This window comes from Capricornis sumatraensis, chromosome X (assembly GCF_032405125.1).
Source record: "Capricornis sumatraensis isolate serow.1 chromosome X, serow.2, whole genome shotgun sequence".
In the NCBI taxonomy this organism is placed as follows: domain Eukaryota; kingdom Metazoa; phylum Chordata; class Mammalia; order Artiodactyla; family Bovidae; genus Capricornis; species Capricornis sumatraensis.
Window position 1 is genome coordinate 143098552 of NC_091092.1, and position 20167 is coordinate 143118718.

General features: G+C 50.2%; 1 protein-coding gene across 5 annotated transcripts in view; it reads right to left on the reverse strand.

Moving 5' to 3' along the window:
* The window catches only part of TBL1X (transducin beta like 1 X-linked), a 250968-nt gene that overhangs the window by 50741 nt on the left and 180060 nt on the right, over positions 1-20167 (reverse strand). For all 5 annotated transcript variants that reach the window (XM_068961982.1, XM_068961980.1, XM_068961984.1 and 2 more), the window contains one exon: positions 10722-10832. In XM_068961982.1, coding sequence (XP_068818083.1) covers positions 10722-10779 — 58 coding nt within the window. In that variant the 5' untranslated portion in view covers positions 10780-10832. The remainder of the gene's footprint in view (positions 1-10721; positions 10833-20167) is intronic.

Sequence of the window (20167 nt, forward strand, 5' to 3'; positions counted from 1 at the left end):
CCAATGAACATTTAGGACTGATGTCCTTTAGGATGGACTGGTTGGATCTCCTTGCCGTCCAAGGGACTCTCAAGAGTCGTCTCCAACACCACAGCTCAAAAGCATCAATCCAAGCGATTAAGACCCTCAAACTCTGCCCACCTAGGAGAAATCTGCAAGGTGAAGACCACGAAGCGGATACTGAAAAGCTGGCAAGACATGGGACCAGGAGTGCAGAACACTGAAGAACACCATTAAAATATTTATTGATTTTCAGCTGGGATGGGTCTTCGGTGCTGTGGGCAGGCTTTTCTCTGGCTGTGGCCAGCAGTGGCTACTCTCGAGGTACAGCGCCTGAGCTCCTCATTGCAGTGGCTTCTTTTGTTGCAAGAGCACGGTTTCAAGGGGCACGCGGGCTAAGTCATTTCGGCCCATGGGCTTAGTGGCTCTCCGGCATGTGGCATCTTTCCAGACCAGGGATTGAACATGGGTTCCATGCACTGGCGGGTGGATTCCTACCCACGACACCACAAGGGCAAGTCCCTGACTACGGACCTTTACCCTTGTGCTAACGATACAGCCTGTCCAGCGACTATGGTGCCAATCAAATGCAGAACGGCTTCTCACGACAATGTCCCAGGAGGAGCCAGCAAGGTGAGCCTGGTCTATGATGCGCACTGGAGTCTGCTGAATTACCAAGGAAGCAAAAATTTGGCTCTGGATACACAACAACCGCTGTTCACCTTCAGATGACTCTATTATTTTTCTGTTGCCAAAAGCCCCAGAATGGCTGTGTGGCTATCTGCTTCTAAGCACACACGGTAACGCTCAAACTCATTATACAAAAGACGCTCCATCAGAACCGAGGCCTGCGCCTTGACTAACGACCTGAAAAATCTTAATTGGAATGTCTCAGCTGCATTTGAATCACTGGCCACCTTCTCCGTCTCATAGGCAAAGCTCTGCAGAGCATGGAAGCACACCGTCATGATTTCTCTGCTCTTTCTTCATTTTAGTAATTTCAAGATGATCACAAGCTCAAAGGAAGCTGTGAAAACAGTGGAGTCATTTCACCCAGCCACCTTCAACGGTGACATCTTCTCTTACCGTAGGACAGTGTCAAAACCAGGGAGTGACATTCAGCTGATGGGTCACCTGACTGCAAACCTTCAGCTTTCCTCATTTCTGATCGGTGTGTGAGCATCACCTAGGCACATGGCATCTACGTGAAAGCCACTCAGTCGTGTCTGACTCTTTGTGACCCCGTGGACTGTAGCCCACCAGGCTCCCCTGTCCATGGGATTCTCCAGGCAAGAATACTGCAGTGGGATGCCTTTCTTTCTCCAGGGGATCTTCCCCACCCAGGGATCAAACCCAGGTCTCCTGTACTGGCAGGCAGGCTTTTTTTTTAATCACTGAGCCACCTGGGAAGCACTTATGAAGTGAATTCCACCATGTGAGATCTTCCCGGGCCAGGGATCAAACCGCTGTCAAACCACAGATGGATTTTTAATCCCTGGACCACCAATATGCATAATTCTCACACTGCTCAGGAACATTTCTGCAGAGCCATACATACCTCTGTGTGTTCAGAACAGAACCATCTTTCGGCTCTGTGCTTGGACTTGCCTGTGGAGGGAAAATGCCACCTAAATCTTACTCTAAATCTGCCGTGGTGGTGGGGGGGGGGGGGACAAGACAGGACATATGTGTGTGCTACGTGGTCAGGAAAACTTTCTAACCATTCTCTTAACAGAAGCTCCACAAAATGAATGAAAAAAATGCCATCTACCTTCCACTGAAAACCTCAAGAGTCTGGCTATGTAACATGTATTCACAAGGGTAATATAGAGAGATGTGTGTATTATGTAAACCAAATGAAACATGCCTGATTCTACCTGGCCAGTCACATGAGTGCAGATATGGCCTTGAAACCAGTCCATCCTAAAGGAAATCAACCCTGAATACTCACTGGAAGGACTGATACTGAAGCTGAAGCGCCAATACTTCGACCACTTGATGCGGAGAGCAGACTCACTGGAAAAGACGCTGACGCTGGGAAAGATGGAAGGCAGGAGAAGGGGATGACAGAGGATGAGATGGCTGGATGGCATCACTGACTCGACGGAGTTTGAGCAAGCTCCAGGAGTCGGTGATGGACAGGGAGGCCTGGCGTGCTGCAGTCCATGGGCTCCGCAAAGAGTCAGACACGACGGAGCAACTGAACCACAATAGAAAATAGCACGCGTCCCATGTGTAGGTGCTTACGTTTGAAAACCACCAGCGCTCCTCGCAGGAGACAGCAGGTATGGCTGTGCTTAACGTAGGCAACAGATATGCATAATAGATTAGCCTCTTGAGCATGAATCGTGACAACACAGGAAGTATATTTCACTGTATAAGGAGTTTCCAATCTTATTCAAAGGTGTTCATTTAATTTTTTAGTCTTTATTCAAAGTCTTACCATGTTGCTTCTGTTCTATGTTCTGGGATTTTTGGCCTCGAGGCACATGGCTCCCCAACCAGGGATCGAACCCACAACCCCTGCGTTGGAAGGTGAAGTCTTAACCACTGGACCACCAGGGAAGTCCTTCGAGGGTCTTTTTGTTGTCGTGTTCAGTCGCTAACTCGTACCCGAGGCTCTTTTGAGACACCCATGGACCGCAGCACGTCCGGCGCGAACGTTTCAAAATCCCCACAATAAGCAGAGAAATGCACCATTGTGTTGATTTCTGATATATGCGAAATGAATTTCTGCCATCTGCGCCATAACCAAAGGCTGCTTTTATTGTCTAAAGTGTTTCAAATGACAGCCACTGGGGAGACCCAGCCTGGTAACACCTGACAAAACATTAGGGAAACTGAATTTCTCACTCGAGTTTCTGGTTTGCTGTCAAAGCTACCACCACAGTCGTCAAATGGTTTTGATGAAGGGCTCTCTCTGTTTTTCCCGGTGTGCAGATGTCGGTCACAGCGCTAGAGGTGGGGGAAATACTTCCCCCAAGCCATGAATACCTTGGGTGAATTTGCATGAATACCCATGCAAATCAATGCACGTGGAGTTTTAGCTTCTGCCTTCCCAGGTGGGGCAACGGTAATGAACCTGACTGCCCACGCAGGAGACTCAGAGGACGTGGGTTCGGTTCCTGGGTGGCGAAGATCCCCTGGAGGAAGGCATGGCAATGCACTCCAGTATTCTTGCCTGGGAAGTCCCACGGACAGAGGAGCCTGGCAGGCTACAGTCCATGGGGTCGCAAAGAGTTGGACATGACTTAGGGATTAAGCATATCAAGTTCAGTTCAGTCGCTCAGTCGTGTCCGACTCTTTGCGAACCCATGGACTGCAGCACGCCAGGCCTCCCTGTCCATTACCAACTCCCGGACTTTACCCAAATTCATGTCCATCAGGTCGGTGATGCCATCCAACCATCTCATTCTCTGCATCCCCTTCTCCTCCCACCTTCAATCTTTCCCAGCATCAGGGTCTTTCCCAGTGAGTCAGCTCTTCGTATCAGGTGGCCAAACAACTGGAGTTTCAGCTTCAACATCAGTCCTTCCAGTGAATACTCAGGACGGACTTCCTTTAGGATGGACTGGTTGGATCTCCTTGCAGTGCAAGGGACTCTCAAGAGTCTTCTCCAGCACCACAGTTCCAAAGCACCAGTTCTTTGGTGTTCAGCTTTCTTTATAAAGAAACTGAAACTCCAGTTTCTTTATCAAGTTGGATGTCCAAGTCTCACATCCATACATGACTACTGGAAACACCACAGCATTGACTAGACTGACCTTTGTCAGCAAAGTAATGTCTCTACTTTTTAATATGCTGTCTAGGTTGGTCACCAGCAGCTGCGGTGGGGTGAGGGGTAGACAGCAAAGGTTCAAGGGGGACTTTTGGGGTGGTGGAACCACTCCATATCTTGTTTGTGCAGGTGTTTACATCACTCTGAACATCTGGCAGGTGCTGCACATTTGTACTCTAAAAAGGGTCAATTTTCTGGTGTGAAAATTATACTCTATGTAAAAAAAAACAAAACCATGGTAGAGATGAAGGTGCGGAGGGATGGAGAAGCTGGACACTGATCATGAAGGGAACTGACGGGCTGGGTGGCAGAGACGCTCTCCCTCAATCTGCTTCTTCAAAATCATCCGGATGACAAAAGTGACCCATGATTAACCCCCAAGAGGCAGAGGCCGATGGACTCCTAGCCCTCAAAAGCGGACAGCCGCAACTCATGCAAAAATAAACACTTTGCTGCTGGGGCTGCTCAAAATCTCTAGCTGAACTGGGAAAAAAGAAAAAAAAAGCCTTGCTCACTAACCGATCTTCTTTCTCTGGCTGCCAGGAGGAGCAACCAGAAACAACAGCATGCAGACAGCGCCTTCCACTGGCACGGCCCCTGCTTTAGACAACAGTGACGCCATGAAATCCCGTCTGCCTTAGAGGCTGTGGAATCCACGGCCGGGTGGAGGGAGGCCAGACAGGAACCCTAGATGCTGCGAATTCTGCCTCTTGAGGGCAGAAAAGGAAGCCCCTTTCCAAGACACTTTTCCTGAGTTTGCGGAGATGTGATGTGCATTTTGTCGCAACACTAAGTGTTGCTTCCGTACTGCACCTCCCAGCTATCTGGTGGGGTGGGGTGCGTGAGGAATCAATGTCCTGATGGGGACCATCTTCCCTGCAGCCCCGAACATCCTGACTGGCACAAGTGCTGCACAACTCTGCACCAGCCCAGCCCCTGTGGTGGCAGAGAACCTGTGCCTCGAGGCGGGGTGGAATATTCTGGGTCTACTCACTGCCTGGTTGTAAAGCCAACAGCAGACCCCCACCCCCACCCCCGCCCCGGGATCCAGAGGCCTGCCTCCCTGCAGGGTCCTCCCCATGCACCGTCTCTCAACCTCCTGCACACGCACGCCTTCTACACACACAGCCTGGGGCAGCGGGAGGGGGCGGGGGCGGGGTGACGCGACTGAAGACTTGGAAATGGAACTTTCAAACCCCTAGTGGAGAAGCCACACTGGGGGCAGTTGAGTCAGTCTCCTAGCATGGTAGAGAATTTATGGATGATGGGTTTGATGCTGGTAAAGGAGAGACAGCACAGATACTTGATCAGGAGAGTCCTTCCATCTCCTTCCTGCCTTCTTTTCCTTCCCCTTCCTTCCTTCCTCCCCTCTTCTTCCTTCCCCCCTTTCAGCTAGAAAGGAGACATTATGAAGCCAAGAAGGTGCTCTGTCCACCTGGCGGCTGCTCAGTAAATTCCCTGGTGGCTCAATCAGGAAAGAATCTGCCTGCAGTGCAGGAGGCCTGGGTTCGATCCCTGGATCGGGAAGATCCCCTGGAGAAGGGAAAGGCTACCCACTCTAGTCTTCTTGGGCTTCCCTGGTTGCCCAGCTGGTAAAGAATCCACCTGCAATGCGGGAGACTTGGGTTCGATCCCTGGGTCGGGAAGATCCCCTGGAGAAGGGAAAGGCTACCCACTCCAGTATTCTTGCCTGGAGAATCCCCACGGCCAGAGGAGCCTGGTGGGCTACAGTCCACGTGCTTGCAAAACGTCAGCCACAACTGAGCAACTAAACCACCAGCTGACCAAAGTGTGAAGATTTGAGATAAATGTTAAGCAATCCCACCATGAAAGCTTCACAACATTAGGCATTTCTGCTTTGGAGTACGCCCTCGTGGGGGTACCAGAGGCAGTTCCCGGACGCACACAGTCGTCAGAGGAACACACAGTCATCTCTTAACTCCTCACTCCATCTATGGGATCCTACTCGAGGCTGACAAATTACGACAGCCGCTCAGCAGATGCTACACACAACCGGCATTGATGGAATACATTGCGTCTCCCAAGGCTCCTTTCTCAGTCGCCTGGTTACAGAAAGTTTCTCAACAAATGTGAGACAAATGTAAACAGATCCTAAAAAAGGAAGTCTCGCTTTTCTCAGGGGGGGGAGGGATAGACATTTCTGTGTTTATTCAAAGAGGCCAGCAACGCTCTTGCCCTGGGGGGCCCTAGGGACTGCCCACCGGGAGAAACCTTTCTCTAGGTTACACAAAAGTTTTCTTTCCCAAGTCTCTATTTATCCTCATGTTCACAGAGGGATGGCAATTTCACCTTAAGATTGTTTACACATTTGGACCGCACTTTTTCAGCCTATTTTTGTGCAGGTGTTTCTAAAGGGAAAGAATCCTGAATTCCAAGCTGGAAGTCTTCAGGGAGGCAGGGTTTGGTACGTGGAATGTTCATCTGCAGACACCTCTGGGAATCTACGAGATCAGTGCTGGGAGGACACTTGGACTCCAGGTGAGAGATTTCCTGGTTAATTTCCGAGGTTAAGTTATTAGAGCCGTGGGTGTGACCTCCCTGATTGACGAGGGATGAGGTGGTACATTTTGTTCTGCTCATCATTTTTTTTTATACGAAACATCTAGCAAGAGCTAATCCAAATGGTCCACTGTATATTAGAAACAAGGTGTACTTTTCATGAATAATGCTAGCTAGGGTTGACAGCAGAAACAGGACCTCAGGCTTGCGTGGGGAGAGGTTTACTTATAACATGTGGCATGCCCCACGTATTTCATCCTTTTTGTTCAAGGATCAGTATTGAGCCATTTGGGTCGCCTGCAAGACTGGCCCATCTCACCCTTGTGGGCTGATTCTGGAAGAGTCTGGACCCAGGGACTCACACTTCGATCACCCTCAATGACAGCCATGTGTGGAAGTGGGATGCGAGAACTGGCTTCTTTCTTGAATAATCAATTTGCAGACTACAGAAAACGTGACACAAAGTGAATAAAGCTTCAATACGCGCAGAACCGACGGTTGCAGCTCGAACTGTGTCCCCTGCAACTGCCCAGCTTGGTAGTCCTGGCCCACAGTACGGCTCAGGATGTGACGGCGTTTGGAAGAGGGTCCCTGAAGATGTCATTTGTTAAGACGAGGTTGTGCTGGAGTACCGTGAGCCCCCTAAATCCAGTATGACCTTGTCTTTGCAAAAAGGAGAAATCTGACAGACGTGGACAGACGGTGACACGCACACAGGCAGAGCGCCTCGTGAAGGGGAAGGCAGGTCTCGGGGGACGAAGCGCCTCGGAAGCAAGGAGCGCCAAAGACGGTCCAGCCGAAGCTGGCAGACAGGCTGGAGCAGACCCCCGTGAGGCAAACAGTCGTGGCAGGAAAGCAAGCCAGCTGGCACCCTGCTTCGGACTCTGTCCTCCACGGCTGGGATGGTGCACTTCTGTTCAAGCCACCCCACTGAGTTACCCCACAGCAATTCTGTACACGCATCTGTAACCAGCCCACAAACGCTCTCTCTGTGGTCAGGACCAAGAACACCAAACACCTCACCCCATATATATATATACGTGTGTATACACACACACACACACACACACACTCACACACTCACCCCACCCCATATATATATATGTGTGTATACACACATACACACACACACTCACCCCACCCCATATATGTGTGTATACACACACACACTCACCCCACCCCCATATATATGTGTCTACACACACCCACACCCACCCCCATATATGTGTATACACACACACACACACTCACCCCACCCACATAGATATATGTGTATACACACACCCCACCCCCATAGATATATGTGTATACACACACACACTCACCCCACCCACCTATATATATGTGTGTACACACACACACACACACACACACACACACACTATATGTATATACCAGCCCACAAATGCCCTCCCTATGGTGGGGGCTGAGAACATCCAATCAACGCACTCCCCATGTATATACATCATATGTATACACCAGCCCACAAATGCCCTCCCTGTGGGGGGTCTGAGAATATCTAATCACCCCAACTGCCATGTATATACACGATATGTATACACCAGCCCATAAATATCCTCTCTATGGTGGGGGCTAAGAACACCACCCTACTCTCTCCCTATATATATATACTGTACATATATACCAGACCACAAAAGCCCTTCCTACGATGGGGGCCGAGAACATGAAATCACCCCACTTTCATACATTTACACCAGCCCATAAATATCCTCCCTATGGTGAGCACCAAGAACACCAAACACCCCACCTCCACATATATATATGGGATCTTCCCAACCCAGGTCTCCCGCATTGCAGGCGGATTCTTTACCAGCTGAGCCACCAGGGAAGCCCAAATGTATACATCAGCCCAGAAATACCCTATGTTGGTTGCCCAGAACAGCAAACACGCACGCACGCACGCAGGGTCCAATAAATTGCCCAGAACACCAATCACGCACGCACGCACGCACGCACGCTGGGTCCAGTATATTGCCCAGAACACCAATCACGCACGCACGCATGCTGGGTCCAATAAATTGCCCAGAACACCAATCACGCACGCACGCACGCATGCTGGGTCCAATAAATTGCCCAGAACACCAATCACGACGCACGCACGCATGCAAGCACGCACCGTCCAATAAATTGCCCAGAACACCAATCACGACGGACGCACGCACGCTGGGTCCAGTATATTGCCCAGAACACCAATCACGAACGCACGCACGCAGGGTCCAATAAATTGCCCAGAACACCAATCACGCACGCACGCACGCACGCTGGGTCCAATAAGTTGCCCAGAACACCAATCACGCACGCACGCACGCACGCTGGGTCCAATCAATTGCCCAGAACACCAATCACGCACGCACGCACGCACGGTCCAATAATTGCCCAGAATACCAATCACGACGCACGCACGCACGCTGGGACCAATAATTGCCCAGAACACCAATCACGCACGTACGGTCCAATAAATTGCCCAGAACACCAATCACGCACGCACGCACACACGCATGCACGCACGCACGCTGGGTCCAATAAATTGCCCAGAACACCAATCACGACGCACGCACGCACGCTGGATCCAATAAATTGCCTAGAACACCAATCACGGATGCATGCACGCACGCACGCTGGGTCCAATCAATTGCCCAGAACACCAATCACGCACCCACGCACGCACGTACGCACGCTGGGACCAATAAATTGCCCAGAACACCAATCACGACGCACGCACGCTGGGTCCAATAAATTGCCCAGAACACCAATCACGACGGACGCAAGCACGGACGCTGGGTCCAACAAATTGCCCAGAACACCAATCACGACGCACGCACGCACTCACGCTGGGTCCAATAAATTGCCCAGAACACCAATCACGACGCATGCACGCACGCACGCTGGGTCCAATAAATTGCCCAGAACAGCACGCACGCACGCACGCACGCACGCTGGGTCCAATCAATTGCCCAGAACACCAATCACGCACCCACGCACGCACGCACGCTGGGTCCAATAAATTGCCCAGAACAGCACGCACGCACGCACGCACGCACGCTGGGTCCAATCAATTGCCCAGAACACCAATCACGCACCCACGCACGCACGCACGCTGGGTCCAATAAATTGCCCAGAACACCAATCACGCACGCACGCACGCACGGACGCTGGGTCCAATAAATTGCCCAGAACACCAATCACGCACGCACGCACGCACGCTGGGTCCAATAAATTGCCCAGAACACCAATCACGCACGCACGCACGCACGCTGGGTCCAATAAATTGCCCAGAACACCAATCACACACGCACGCACACTGGGTCCAATAAATTGCCCAGAACACCAATCACGCACGCACGCACGCTGGGTCCAATAAGTTGGCAGCTGGGTCCAATAAATAAAACCACAGAGACAGAGACACACAGACACACACACACACACACCTACCCACCCTCCCCCCCGTATTTATATATCAGCCCACAAATGCCTTCCCTATGGTGGGGGCTGAGAACACCCAACCGCTCCACCTCCCCATGTATATACACCATACGTATACACCAGCCCATAAATACCCTCCTCTATAGTCGGGGCCAAGAACACCAGCTGCCCCACCCCCATATAGATGCACCATACCTATACACCAGACCACAAGTGCCCTCCCGAGGACGGGGACCCAGAACTCCAAATCCTCCTCGCCCCTCACCACATCTATCAGAGCTGCTCTTCATCTTAATGCGCTTCCCTTGTGGCTCAGCTGGTAGAGAATCTGCCTACAGTACGGGAGAGCTGGGTTGTATCCCTGGGTGGGGAAGGGCCCCCTGGAGAAGGGAAAGGCCACCCACTCCAGTATTCTGGCCTGGAAAATCCCATGGAAAGAGGAGCCTGGTCAGTTATAGGTGTTCGGGTTACAAAGACTCAGACAGGACTGAGTGACTGACACTTGACTTCACTTTATTAGAGGTACTTCCTTGGTGGCTTAAGACGGTAAAGAATCTGCCTGCAGTTTAAAGAGACCTGGGTTCAATTCCTCAGTTTGGGAAGATCCCCTGGAGGAGCGAAAGGCCACCCACTCCAGTATTCTGGCCTGGAGAATCCCATGAACCAGACAGTCCACGGGCTCGCAAACAGTCGGACAGGACTGAGCGACTTTCACCTTCCCTTCACTTGATCTTCATTCCAGGCTGGCTTCAGGTGAACAGAAATGTCCAGCGGAAACAAGAACACGTTCTCTCATCCCACCCCAAGAGCAGGACGGCCCAGCCCCTTCTCCACCTCCCTTCAGCCCTCTGAATGAGCGTGTCCGGAGCTCTGTCTTCTCTATAGCCCGGGTTTTCCATCCGTGGTTGCTGGCCCTGCAGGTGGCGTGTTGGAAGAAGGTGTTTTTCTCCCCGCTCCGGGCAGGAAGCCAGCTTCTTACCTGACTCCTGGAGATATCGGTACACCAGGAAGTTCACCTCGTCACTGGTAATGCTCATCTTAGCCTCACCTCGCGGGGATGAGGTCTTTACGAAGCAGCAGCCGCCACCCTCTGTCGGAAAAGGCGAGAGGAGAAAGCGGAGAGACGTTTCAGACACTGCCTGCGTGTTCCTCCTCAATCGCAATTCTTTTGGGAAACAATTAACACATGTAATACTCAGGAGGTAACTAATGCCCGATTCCTGCCATACGTTCCGGTAACATAAAGGCTTTATAATTATCTAAACACATACAGGTGAAAATTTTCCCCTGTATTTTTTGGTGACATCAAGCTTTTATAATTATCTAACACACAAACATACAGGTGAAAAATTTCCCCTGTATTTTCTGCTTATGTAAAGATTTTACAATTAAACATATAAACATACAGGTGAAAAGTACCCCCCAAAACATGAGCTGATGCGTTTTAGAATGCTGGCATGGACCCATCTATTAACCACATTAACGGAGACAAAATCAGGGGCACCAGAAAATGAGAACAAACACCGCGACTTGATTCAATGAAGACCCTGCAGCGGTTGGTACCGAGCTTCAACAGAACCCCGGGACAGAAGGTGGCTGCTTGCACCAGCTGGCCCTTCTGTGGACAGACGAGGAAGATTACCGGGGGTACCCCCACAGTCCTGTCAACACCCCCAGGTGGGGTGACCACGTGGCCCCGTTCACACCTGTGGTTCTGCAGCACAGATGACTCACAGCAACCTCCCACACATCAAAGTTCCATGCTGAACCTGACGGTCACCGAACCGACAGGGTGCACCCACGTGGCCCCAAGACACACATCAGCAAGGAGCTGAGTCATCGACACAGTGACGTGACTTCTATCAGGAGGCGGGGAGTCAGCAAGCCGCCCCATGGACACAGACCGAACCAACAGAGTTCGATTCCGTGGCAGACTGGCTGAGACCCCGGCATCTTCAAGGATGGGCTGAGTGCTCCCCGGGACCCAGGAGCAGGAAGACCAGCCTGTGTGCCTGGACCGTGGACTCTGAGATGGCAGGAGTCGGCCTGTGTCATCAGCCAAGCAGGAGTCTTACAGAGCTCAGAATGCCTCTGCGTGCTAAGTTGCTTCAGTTGTGTCCGACCCTCTGCGACTCCCATGGACTATGTGTAGCCCCGCCAGGCTCCTCCGTCCCTGGGATTCTCCAGGCAAGGATACTGGAGTGGGTTGCCATGCCCTCCTCCAGGAAAATGCTTGTGCTGGCTGCAACGAAGTTAGGGGAACCCCAGGGCGATGGTTCGGACCTCCAACGATTGATTGGCTGGAGGTAAGGGGAATCATGTCCTGAGGGCACCAAGGAGAACAGAGAACGTGGCACTCGGGGTGTCAGGGGGGGCTTGAGGCTGAGCCAGGAGGCCTGATGCTGATTGCACCTTCATCCCTATGCAGCTGTGGACCGCGGGCCTCAATTTTCCACCTATGCCAACTGTGGATGCTAAAAACCGCTGCCCTCCCCCTCCCCCGGGAAGGTGGTGAGGATGACACGCTTCTGCACACTTCCAGACCAGGGCCCTGAGCACCGCAGAGACCCAGGAGGGCTCTTAATCCTACTCCGCCCCCCTGCAAGCATCCTCAAAGCAGAGAGGCCACACTCGCCCCCAAGGAACACGCCTCCAAAAACAACAACAAAAATGGGTTCTCGATTAGTGACATGGTGTTTATTTTCTTGCCTGACCCAGTTATGATTCATGCATGTCAGTGCTCTGTTGCGCCCGGCTCTTTGTGACCCCTATGGACTGCGGCCCGCCAGGCTCCTCTGTCCATGGGATGTCCCCAGGCAAGAATACCGGAGTGGGTTGCCATGCCCTTCTCCAGAGTTTTCATTGGAGGCACCTCCCATTAGGTAGATCTGAGATCTTTGCGGTTGTGACTGGGCAGAAAGGAAATGACCATCTTCACTGTGTGGTAAAAACCACATATTCCCTCACTGTTCTGGTTTCAGAGGAAGAAAAAAATCAGTGTAAGCTGATGACACGTCTGGAGACTTCCTGCTTAACATGAGTATTCCAACATAAATAACCACTGGGGGGCTGAAATCCATCAGGAAGCTGAAGGGAAGATTATTTACAGTATTTTTCCTTTTTTAACAACTTAATTTCCAGGTGGCAAAAGACTCTTAATAACCAAGGTCACAAAACAGTTTGAAATTCAGTTGCAAGAGAAGTCGTGTCTATGATGTTATACCTAACATGGAGAACCAACAGGACCTACTGTCCAGCACAGGGAACTCTGCTCAATCCTCTGTAATAACCGTATGGTTCCCAGGGGGAAGGATGGGGGAAGGGATAGTTAGGGAGTGTGGGATGGACACGGACACACTGCTGTGTTTAACATGGAGAACCAAAAAGGACCTGCTGGACAGCACAGGGAACTCGGCTCAATGTCATGTGGCAGCCTGGATGGGAGGGGAGTTTGGGGGAGAAGGGATACATTTAATGTACGGCTGAGTCCCTTTGCATTCCACCAGAAACTACAGCAATGTTGTTAATCAGCTGCACCCCGATACCAAATACAAAGGTAAAAAAAATAGTTTTTTTTTTTTTTTTAAAGGGAGCAGGAAATGGTGTCTAAGGGTTTGGCTGTATTGCGTGTACAGTATTTAATATGCTCTCCTACTCCAGGAAGGGACAGGACCACTCCCCAAACAATAAAATCTGAATTGCTCTGTGATGATCTTGAAGGATGTAATGACCACAGAGCCACTTGAACGTCGGCTCTGGGAGATGAAGACAGAAAGGGCGAGTGAGTTTCCCTGCCCATGGGCGGGGAGCCTGGTTCGGAAACAGTGACGGCGCACAGTGACTCCAGGGTGGGGAGCGTGGTGTTCAGCGTGATATCATCCGTGGCAGAAGTTTCTCTTAGCAAATCGGTGCCGTTAGGATGTGGTCTCTTAATATCCTCTCACGCATCCCTTCCTTCGTTCTCCAGGGATGGAAGAAAAAGTCGGTCTGAGGTCTTGTCTCTGCCACGAGTCTGCTGGCCTGGACGCTGGAAGAATGCATCGCATAAAGTGATCTTCTGGACGAGGCTCAGGGCTCTGGGACTTGATTCCACGCGGGGTGAGGGTGCAGAGCCAGAGCTGCTGGAAAATCTGCTGTAAATGACCTCATTGCAGCAAGGCGCTTTCACAGATTCTCTGCCGACTGCAACGCAGTAGGTCTCACCCCCTGGCTTCCCTTCTCCATAACACTGGGGGTGGTTTAGCTGATCAGTCGTGTCCAACTCTATGCAACCCCATGGAATGTAGCCCGCCAGGCTCCTCTGACCATGGGATTCTCCAGTCAAGAATACTGGAGTAGGTTGCCATTTCGTCCTCCAGGGGATCTTTCCAACCCAGGGATCCAACCTGTGTCTGCTGTATTGGCAGGCGGATGCTTTACCGAGCCACCAGGGAAGTCCATAACATTGCTCTCTTTTCAAATGGAAACTGTGTTTTCCAGTGGCCAGTTATGAGACTAGAAGTTTAATGTGTGCATGAACATTTACATATAAATGCTCTTGTACACACTGCTGGAGACGAAGGTGGAGAGGAAGCAAGCCTGTTTCAGCAGGTTGCACACCTGCTCTGCTTGCATTAACTGAAACGAAGCCGCCACGTAACTGCTGGAAAACGACTGCAAACTTTTTTTTGTTGTTCAGAGACAGTAATGAGTACTATTCAATAAATGATGGCTTTTATAGTTGGACTTCAGCTATTGCAGAATATATATATACAGAATAGACTGGACACAGAACAAGAAAATGTCAACAGTGGTTTCAGCTTCTTTTCTTCCCCCTCAGACTTATCTTCATTTTACTAAAGAGTATTAGCATGCATATTATTCTACAGTAAGAAAAAGAGTCCCCCCCAAGGTAAGATTTTTCACTAATTTTATATTTATATTTATTTACTTGGGAGCCCAATGGTCCAAAATTATAAACATAATCAAAGAACCATTCTTTCCTCACCAGAGTTCACATGCCCAGCAGTGGCACGCATGCGTGCCAGCTTACGTCGGTGTGTCCGACTCTTTGCAACCCTATTACCTCAGCCTGCCAGGCTCCTCTGTCCATGGGATTCGCCAGGCAAGAATGCTAGAGTGCGTGGCCCTGTTCTCCTCCAGGGGATCTTCCCAACCCAGGGACTGAAAGCCTCCTGCATTGGCAGGCGGGTTCTTAACCACTAACGCCACCATCTGAATAAGAGAATGAAGTAACCTAGTAAGACTGTAGTCCTCAAAAGGATTTTCATGACTGGTGATGACGTCCACGATACAGTGCTATGTGAAAAAAAAAAGGAGGCTTCAAATGGAATGCGCGTGTGCCTAAGTTTCATTTTGTACACACACACAAGGCCTCCCCCGGTGGCTCAGTGGGTAAGCAATCTGCCTGCAACGCAGGAGACCCAGGTTTGATCCCTGGGTGGGGAAGATCCCCTGGAGAAAGAAATGGCAATCCACTCCAGTATTCTTGCCTAGAGAATTCCATGTAGTCTGCCTAGAGGAGCCTGGCAGACTACAGTCCATGGGGTTGCAAATAGTCAGACACGACTTAGCAACTAAACCACACAAACCACACACACACACACACACACACACACACACACACACACACGTACACATAAAAGATACCCTCTAAAATGTAAACAGTAAAATAAAATACACCGGTCTCTCCAGGGCTGGGATGATGCTGGACTTAAATCCATGTACATGTGGCGTGCCTTTTCAGTATTTTCCTAATTTCCTCCTACGAACGTGAACTGCAGTCACATTCATTAGAATGTAATTAAAATCTGGCAGCGTCTTCAGAAATCAGTATGAGAACAACCCAGCTAAGGAGGAAAGAAATTGGCAGGGTTGAGACAGCAGGGAGAAGGGAGCCTCCTCGGGTTAGAAAAATAATGACGCGCTTCACAGAAATCAAAAAACACCCCCAGGGTGAGGCCTTCTGAAAGGGGCCTTTCTGAGCCTATTTGCCCGCCCGGATTCATTAGTGGCTGGTTGGTGAGCTCCGTTCCGACCCTGTGCACACAGGCATGAAGCATGGAGATGCGAGAGGACGGGGTGTCCTGGCCCAGACGTGCTGCCAAGACCACATGTCCCCTCCCGAGCAGCCATGGGTCCCCATCTAGAACCCTCTGAGCCGCACACCCTGCCCAGCCCACACTCCTCTGCCAGATCGGGAGGCAGGTCCAGAGGGAAACCTTCCTAAAAAGTCCACCCCGATGACAGCAAGCCACTGCTAAGAAAGGTCTGCGTCACAGAGAGACAGACACACACGTAACTCCGACAGCACGGTTTCACTTTACAGCCTTCCGTCCACGCGGTGAAATGCAAGTTCAGGCCCCCAAGCTTTCGCAGCTAAGTGCCTCAGGAGATACGGACAGCTTCAATGTAAAAATGTCCTTTCCCTTCTTTGCTGGAGGACGTGGGTCTGCCAGCTAAGGCTTCCGATTAGTCTGTAAATTAATTTACAGACTTTAATTATCTCTGAGACCAAGGGGCTGGAATGAGAGTCTCTGCACTAGGCCCTCTGATAAATCACAAGAATGTACACAGGCTGGTTACGAAAGCTCTCAGACACTGTGATTTTCAGCCACATACGCAAGATTTATCTTGGCCTGGATGATTCCCTTTTCTGTGGTAGGTGGAGTCCTAAGTGAGGTCATCGGCTCCTATAATGCGGTCTCCAGAGTTTTGAAAAAACCAAAACAAAACCCTGTGGCTTTCTCTGTAAATATAAAGGCAGGTGATGCTTTGCCCTCTGAGTCAGCCTGTATCTCAAAAACCTCGGTGCTCTAATAGGGAGATGTTGAGGGCAGGGGAGGAGGGGGCGACAGAGGACGAGTTAGCTGGATGGCATCGCTGAGTCAACTCAGGCCAACACTGAAGGACAGGGAAGCCTGGCATGCTGCAGGCCACAGGGTCGCAAAGAGTCGGACACGGCTGAGTGACCGACAACAGAATATATTGTGATGCCTCAGCTTTAAATGAGCATGGTGACCCATGCCTCTATTCTTGCCTGGGAAATCCCTCGGACAGAGGCGCCTGGTGGGCTACAGTCTATGCGGTCTCAGAGTTGGACACGAGTGAGCACGCATGCACTCACACCAACAACAACACACCGCGTAAAAGAAAAAAACTAAAAGCATCGTGAAGTCGAGCATCGCCAAGAGGGTCCTTTGACACTTACATCAGCAAGCAGAATGCATTCAGTTTTCTCATCCAGCACTCGGCAGGTGAAATTCCCACAGCCAGAGGACTGCGGCGATCAAAACACAGAAAGAAATACTGATGGGAGCAGGGAGGGGTCGTCGGTCTCGGTACTGTGGACACTCGGGACCACATGAATCTCTGTGATGGGTTCCCCGATGCCCTGGAGGACGCTGAGAAACATCCCTGGTCTCCACCCACTGGGTGTCAGGAGCCAACATCTTCCTCAAAGGTCTCTAGACATGATCAAATGTCCCCTGGGGAAGGCTGGTTACACACGTCCAGAGCCACTCTGCTCATGGAAGGGCCTACAATTCCTAAAGTCCATGAGCAACTGCAGGGTCTTGGCCGAGCAACCACAACTTAGTAATAAAGTGTGAGTCCCTTCAATCGTGTCTGACTCTTTGCGACCCCATGGACTGTAGCCCGCCAGGTTCCTCTGTCCATGGGGATTCTCCAGGGAAGGATACTGGAGTGGGGTTGCCATGCCCTCCTCCAAGGGGATCTTCCTGACCCCAGGATTGAACCCGTGTCTCCTACCCTGCAGTCGGATTCTCTCCCATCTGAGCCACCAGGGGAAGCACAATGTGGATGCTGTCTTAAGCTCTCCATGGACTCGCACGTTAGAGGCCCTTCAACTCAGAGCTCACGGTTGGAGGAGAAATGAGACAGGTGTCTTTCCCGAGGTTAAGGCTGGTGCACTGCAGCCCACAGGCAGATTCACACGTTGCCCACCTTCCGTAAGGCTTAGGAGCTATCCACGGAGTCTCTGCTCCTACATGGTTGTAAGGAAAATCAAAACAGTCCTATTCTGCCACTCCTGAAATTGCGATGACACTGGAATTCCAGTGCCCATTGGCGATGTATTACCGATGTCACTCAGCCACACTCGTTCATTTGTGTATGATCAGTAGCGGTTCTCACAGGGTAAAGGCAGAAAAAAGTAACGGAGACCCAGGGGCCCACAAAGCATCAACTATCAACATCTACTCTCTGGCCCTTGATGGAAAACGTCTGCCAACCTCACTCTCCCGAAGATTCTCCCCTCTCTACATTAGAGCATGCCCACCTTGTCGCTTTCCGGCCGGAAATCTTCCTGTCTGGGAACCTGAAGGTGATGCCCCAAGAATGTGGACGGACGCTCCTCAGGGATAACCCACCGGTCTCTCTGCAATGAAGAGCCAAGAAGAAACCACAGCCGTCATCTGCTGTTTGTCCGTTGCTTTCTGAGGAGGGACCTGCTGAAACTAGGCTGAGTCAAATGGGAACAGACCAAGGTCCATCTGGTCAAAGCTATGGTTTTTCCAGTAGTCCTGTATGAATGGGCGCGTTGGACCATAAGAAGGCTGAGGACCGAAGAATCGATGCTTTAGAACTGTGGGGCTGGAGAAGACTCTTGAGAGTCCCTAGCACTGCAAGGAGATCCAACCAGTCCATCCTAAGGGAGATCAGTCCTGGGTGTTCACTGGAAGGACTGATGCTGAAGCTGAAACTCTAATACTTTGGCCACCTGATGTGAAGAGCTGACTCACTGGAAAAGACCCTGATGCTGGGAATGATTGAGGGCAGGAAGAGACGGGGACGACAGAGGATGAGATGGTTGGATGGTATCACCGACTCAATGGACATGGGTTTGAGTAAACTGTGGGAGATGGTGAAGGACAGGGAAGCCTGGCGTGCTGGAGTCCACGGGGTTGCAAAGAGTCACATAGAACTTGGCGAATGAATAACAACAGGAACAGACGTGAGCCCTCACTTTCTAACGCACAGCACCCAGCACAGAGAGAAAGGGCTGTGATTTACAGCTGACCCCCAAGCTCATGGTCACGGAGGCACCATGGGCACTGTGGTATGTGAGCAGCAATGCTTTTCCCCAGCATAATCCCAAATGAACATCCGCATATCAAAATCGCACAGGGAATCATCAAAGGCTACACAAAATTCCAGAGTCATCTATGAAGCTAAACACCAATGCCCAACTCACAACAGGAAGTCAACATGTGCGCTCAATTCAACTCACTCAAAGCTTATGTGTTCCCTGAATACTGAATTCAGACTCAGTCAAGACACTGGTGAGCAACAGACGTTCTCTCTCCCCTCTGCCCTCTGACATTTAAACTATGACTCAATTGCATTTTAAAAATACTGACTGATGGCGCAGCCACTTTGAAAAAGTTGGGATGATTCTTCCAAACGTTAAACAGAGTTACCATATGACCAAGCAATTCTCCTCTCAGGTATATACCCAAGAGGAAATGAAGGTACATATTCAGATAAAATTTACACACGAGTGTTCATGGCAGCGCTACTCTGAACAACTCAAGGGAAGTAAACACGACTCAAATGTCCATCAGCTGACGAATGGATAAATAGAATACAGCGGTACATCCATACAAATGGAATATTCTTTGCCCATTAAAAGACTCATGCTACAACCTGAACATGCAATGTCACAGACTCAATTAACCTTTTCTAATTTTTTATTTTAAAAAAAACCAAACTACCCCTTCCAGATAATTAAGTAAAATATTGAAATTCTAATGCAGCTGGCCCTTGAACAAAACGGAGTTTGGGGTGAAAATCCCACACAGCTGAAAATCCACTTATAACTACAGTGGGCCCTCATATCCATGGTTCCTCATCTGTGGATTCACTCATGGACTCTGCATAGCAGTTAGGTATTTACTGGGGGAAAAAAACCAAAAAACCCATGTATAAGTGGACCGGTGCAGTTCAAACCAGTGCAGATGACCCCAGTCAAGGGCCAACGGTACATATTTACCTTGCTACATGTTTGCTCTTAAACAAAATTACCACATAAGATTGTTCCTGTGGTTAAATTTGGGCCTATTATTTTACTTCTGATTGGTCCTTTTTAAAGCAGTACAGCAAAAAAATCTTCTGCAAACTTCTACCTTTTATGTTTTTAAAATAACAAAACTCCTATCAGTGTGTTTTTTTTTTTCCCATTAAAACAATTAAAGAATCAGAAAACACACACAAAAAAGGGTAAAATCAAACGCTAAAATTCCATCTCCCAAAATATTAACAGCACTTCTTCTTGATAGAGGCTGGAGAGGGGAACCATCAGCTTTAGGTTGAGATGTAGGCTTCAACTCTGGTTTTTCATTTTTGGGGGGGGTCACAAGGCTTTCGGGATCATAGTTCCCTGACCAGGGATGGAACCCGTGCCTC